We start from the raw sequence: 5,069 nt of genomic DNA, 5'->3' as shown, positions 1-5,069 counted from the left end.
TTTGGCAATTATGTGATTGTTGAACAACGCCGGTGTCGACTAACCCCGAGATAAGACATGTTTTGGAGTTGGAGATGAAGTTTCGAGATATGAAGATTTCTCGCTTATGTTCTTCCTAAGTTTCGATTCAAGTTGTACACTGCTTCCGCACATTTTATTTCGTCTTGGAATTTATCATTGTAAGACAAGATTATTTTGAGTTATTTATGAAATAGACTGGTTTTGGTTTATACTGAACTACGAGGCTTGTTGTTTGACGATTATGTGATTGTTGAACAACGCCGGTGTCGACTAACCCCGGTCTCGGGGCGTGACATGATGACCCTCACATTCTTTGGAAAAAATAAGGTGGAAGATGTTCTTTGGAAAGCCGATATTAACTTCTCAGTTGGGAAAAATCAAGACTTTGGTGAAGTCCATTCTTTCTCAGTTTTAACACCATTGTAGTGTTGAAATATTTGCTCCAATATGGACCTGATCGATCAGTCTAACATGAAAAATGGTATATTGTCTTTCACCTAATTTTATGATTTTGAGTACTGATTTATCAGTCTGGTACATCGATGGTCGATGTTCGAAACATATAGGCTCACTTGTTTATAGAGCTTGGAGGTAATTTCAAAAAAATAAACTACCGAAATTTATAAGATCTTCATTCATATATCGAACAAAATATGTTTGACTAGTTGTAACAGACACCTACGCGTAGAGTGTAATAAAACATGTTTTTACAAATTTATTAGCTCACTCTTTTTTATTTTATAAAATTTGTCCATTATTTGTTATTAAATATAAAAAATTAATAATGATTTTTTTCATGAACGACAATGCACAATTTCCACAAAATGTTTAGTATTGGAAGTTCGAAAGAATGATGAATTTGCATATTTCTTGTAAATATTTTGCAAAACAGATTAAATTTATTATTTAGTTATACATATACATGATTATTTGAAATTTTGATTTTATTAAAATATTATTAGAGTTTATTTAATTTAGTTTTAAAAAAATTAATCTGTTTTTTGTACAAAAATATAAAATTATAACTATTATTTTAAAATATGTATATATTTATTTAATTTTTAAACTTTGATAAATATATATTTTTGTTTATTTAAATATATGTTTTAAGTTTTAAAATTTAAAGTATATTATTTGTTATGTTATATTATTAATACTATATAATCATGTTAAGAAAACACTGATTTTCACGCTCTGCACTTTTCCCATTCTTCTTCAACACCAGCTCCTCCTATACCTATCTCAATCCACCGCCGTTCTTATCGTCAGCCGCCGTGAAGATGGATTCCGAGGAAGTCAAGCTGTGGGAAGTACGATTTGGGGACAGCGTCAACGACACTGTAGAGAAATTAACGGAGTCGATCTCCATCGACAAAGACCTTCTCAAGAATGACATTGTGAGCAGCCGTGAGCACGCGTCAATGCTTTTTCTTCAGGTTCTTTTTCTTGTTAATTACCTGCAAATGAATGTATCATTGTTGCTTCCTGTCGAGTACCACCTCAAAATCGAATTTTTTGTTTACATTTTGTAAAAATGTTACATTGGTAGTCTTGTTGTATGATGTAATTGCAGGGATTGATTACTGAAGACGAAAAGAATAGCATTTTGAAAGGTCTTAATGAGATTGAGGGGCAGATTGAGAGAGGAAAGATTGTGTGGAGGACCGACAGAGAGGATGTCCACATGAACATCGAAGCAGCGGTTACTGACTTGGTTGGTGAACCTGAAAAGAAACGTCACACTGCTCGCAGCAGAAACAATCAAATTTGCACTGACTTTCGCCACTGGTGTCGCGTTGCAATTGATAATATTGTAATGCGTGCTAAGCACCTTCAGGTTGGGCGACTTTTTGGCTTGTTTTACTATATCACAACTGCATCAACTTTAATGAGATTCACATTAGTAGTGCTTTGTTGAGAATTCACACTAAAACTGTCTTAGTGAGGTACACCACTTAGAATCAAATCTGTTATTAACCTAAATGATTTGTGCTACCCCAGTATTTAGTACAGCATTTTTTTTCTGGCGGGAGTTTTAGTTGACATTGTTGTTTCAGTTTTTTTTAAAACACCAATTGTCAAATTTTGCTGTATCATTTAAACAATTGTAGCATGTGATTACTCGTCAAGGATCAACCGTCGATGTTCGCTTAGTTTTTATTAATCTAGCGTGATTACAGTGCTTTCAATTTTCACTCATCTCACTTGGTTTCGTTTTCTGTAAAATCTCCTGGTTGCACCGGTGAAGCTGGCTTTGAAAAATGAGGGACTGAGACTGATAGTTCCTGCTTATACTCATTTGCAACGGGCACAACCTGTTTTACTGCAACATCTTTTTGTAGCATTTTTCGAGCAGGTTAGTTGCTTCATTTGTGGAAACTTGTCCACTCTATTATTTCAAACATCATCGTTCATGGAAAAATTCCTTTCTATTTCATTGTGAAGTTAACTTTCATTTTTTACTTGATATTGTTGGTCTGTTTTTTACTTATTTTGCTTCTACACCAGAAGAATTTTCTAGATAGAATTCATAGGAATATATGTTTTAATTAATGGATTATGGTACAAATGAAATTCTTTTATAAACTAGCCAAGTTTCCATGCCTCGGATGTGTGGTTCCCATGCTCGATTTTCCTTTGTTCTCGCATTTCGACATTTTCTACCTTTGTGTCATGTGCATATTTCCCTAAGTAAGTACGCAGCTTTTTTATGGCTGAGAGGATATCATTTTTTTTTATCTGTAATAGATGCTCTAATCTTATACTCAACTGACATGATGCTAATCGTTTGTTAAACAAACATGTTGCAGCTTGCACGAGATGCAGGCCGTTTGCTGGACTGTCGAAAGGGAATGAGTTTTTTCCCCCTGGGTGCATGTGCATTAGCTGGTACTGGCCTGCCCGTGGATAGATTTATGAATTCTGGGGCTCTGGGTTTCATTGCCCCCGTGAGAAACAGGTATGGACCATATATAATCGGCGCTCATTAAATATACATTCAGCACATTTCCCTGTACAGGATGTCTTAAGTGCCTGTACATGGTCCATAATTGCGATTTCATTACCCTTTGCTAGGTTTTGTGAAGCCAGGTTTAGTTCAAATTAATTGAGATGCCTTATTGGTTACTGAAATGAGCTTCCAAAGCTGCCCTGTGCAATTACACAAAATATTGACTTTATAAAAGAAGTAATAATAATTTTTCAGATAAATTCTTTGGCTAATTTTATCAGTTGAGATGCTATGGAATCTACTTCTCCCAGATTGTTTGGTGTGTATTTTTTTGTTTTTATTGATTGGGTATTTTGAACATTCCCCTGCCAAAAAACAAATATATTCCCAGAATTTCTTGTGTGCTATGATAAAAGCTCAACCATGTTATTTTAACGGGATAGCTCTAAAATCCGTGTGTCAAAAGAAAAGTTATGATTCAGTCCGTAAATAAATAAAATCAAGATTCAGTCTCTGACTAACAATGTTTATTTGTTTTAGCTCCCTGTAAGTATATAGCTAAAAATACTAAAATAACTTTATTTATCACATGACAAGCATGTGACTTCTTTTTCTACATTGAATAGCGACGGAAAATGTGTTCTCCTTCTCAACCTATTTTTTACACCGACAGGCCAAGCGAAGACAACGTTGAAGGATCAAGCGGAGGAGGGACTGGTCTGTCAAGCGAAGACAACGTTGAAGGATCAAGCGGAGGAGGGACTGGTCTGTCAAGCGAAGACAACGTTGAAGGATCAAGCGGAGGAGGGACGGGTCTGTCAAGCGAAGACAACGATGAAGGATCAGGTGGAAGAGGGAGAGAAGGGAATGGCATATGGAGCAGAACACTTGCCGGAGTTGGTCTGGTTATGGGAGGTGTGGTAGGCTTGTATTTGGTTTACAAAACTCATCATGCTATTGAGAGAGAAATTGTGGGAGCTATAAGAGACTGGAAAGAAGCAGGATTTCCGGCTTTGGTCAACATTAAAATTGAGAAAGTGGGCTTTAAGTTCAGCATTTATTGAATAGTATTTGTTACTTTTTTTTTTTTTTAACTTTGGTCGGATGAATTTTTTAGAATCAATTACTTTTACACTTCAGACTTGTATTTGACATCAACTTTTTCTGTGTGTCAGTATATGCAATAAAGCCTATAGTTTGTATTTGTCACTCTATTTCAAATAGATTTTAAGATAATATTATATTTCAAAATCTGAAATCAGAAATAGAGCGAATAAAAAGTGTATTATCAACAAAAGTGTTTATTTGAGAGCTTGACAAAAAATGAAGAAGCCAGTTTACATTTTCATTGAACATGACAAATTAGCACCAGACGCCAGAAATTAAACGCTTGTTGGTGAACCGGCCCACCCCGTTTGACTAAGAAGCAATGACAGATGAGTACACATATAATTAGTGAACCTACAAAAAGTTAATACACCATCTTTCACCGTTGTCAATGATTTGCAGAGATTGCAAGATATATCAAAGTCTAAGATTAAATCGGTTTGTTAACTTTAGATGATAGTTTTTGGGCTAAAATTAAATTATACAGGTCCAATTAAATTATACGGGTCTATCAAATATAGCAGATCAATTCATATCTATTTAAACTGATCATGAGGCGCTGAAAGAAGAGAAGATCGTGGGAGAAAAAAGAGAAGGATCGTGGGATGAAAGGGCGGTAGATCATGGATCATGAGAGAGTGGAGAGAACCGCACCGCCCAGTGAAAAAAAAAGAGGGAATCGGTCAACACAGAACACACACAATCTCTCGAACAAATTCAAGCAAACTCCCTGCAGAATTGTCATAGCATTAATCAGTCATTTTTCATAGTTTTCAGTCTATATTCCATTTTTTCAAGTCATTTATTTTCAAATTTCAACAACATTATATGTGTTACGTTAATATTTTATAAATTCCTACAGTTTATTCAAAATATAAATCATGTTAGGAGTTTATTTCTCAATTTCCAGTAGTTTTTCTTCAGTTTTCTTTATTTATAGCGTCATATTTGTTTAGAAGATCATAACGAACGGTCAAATTTAGTATTTACA

General features: G+C 34.8%; 1 protein-coding gene across 4 annotated transcripts; it reads left to right on the top strand.

Moving 5' to 3' along the window:
• Positions 1 to 1,218: 1,218 nt before the first annotated feature.
• Positions 1,219 to 4,180, top strand: LOC140842361 (argininosuccinate lyase, chloroplastic-like). 4 transcript variants are annotated; one of them, XM_073210196.1, is made up of 6 exons: positions 1,220 to 1,457; positions 1,595 to 1,858; positions 2,270 to 2,377; positions 2,832 to 2,980; positions 3,645 to 3,709; positions 3,806 to 4,180. In XM_073210196.1, the coding sequence occupies exons 1-6, from the start codon at positions 1,302 to 1,304 to the stop codon at positions 4,033 to 4,035; spliced, it is 972 nt and encodes a 323-aa protein (XP_073066297.1). In that variant the 5' UTR covers positions 1,220 to 1,301; the 3' UTR covers positions 4,036 to 4,180. The 4 variants fall into 4 exon arrangements, with proteins under 4 accessions (XP_073066294.1, XP_073066297.1, XP_073066296.1 ...); XM_073210195.1 differs by having other exon boundaries at positions 3,645 to 3,736; positions 3,833 to 4,180; XM_073210193.1 differs by having other exon boundaries at positions 1,219 to 1,418; positions 3,645 to 4,180.
• The last annotated feature ends 889 nt before the right edge of the window (positions 4,181 to 5,069 follow it).

The sequence above is a fragment of the Primulina eburnea genome, chromosome 10 (genome assembly GCF_022965805.1).
Source record: "Primulina eburnea isolate SZY01 chromosome 10, ASM2296580v1, whole genome shotgun sequence".
Classification (NCBI taxonomy): Eukaryota; Viridiplantae; Streptophyta; class Magnoliopsida; order Lamiales; family Gesneriaceae; genus Primulina; species Primulina eburnea.
Note: the sequence above shows the minus strand (reverse complement) of the source record. Positions and strands in the feature narration are given on the sequence as shown.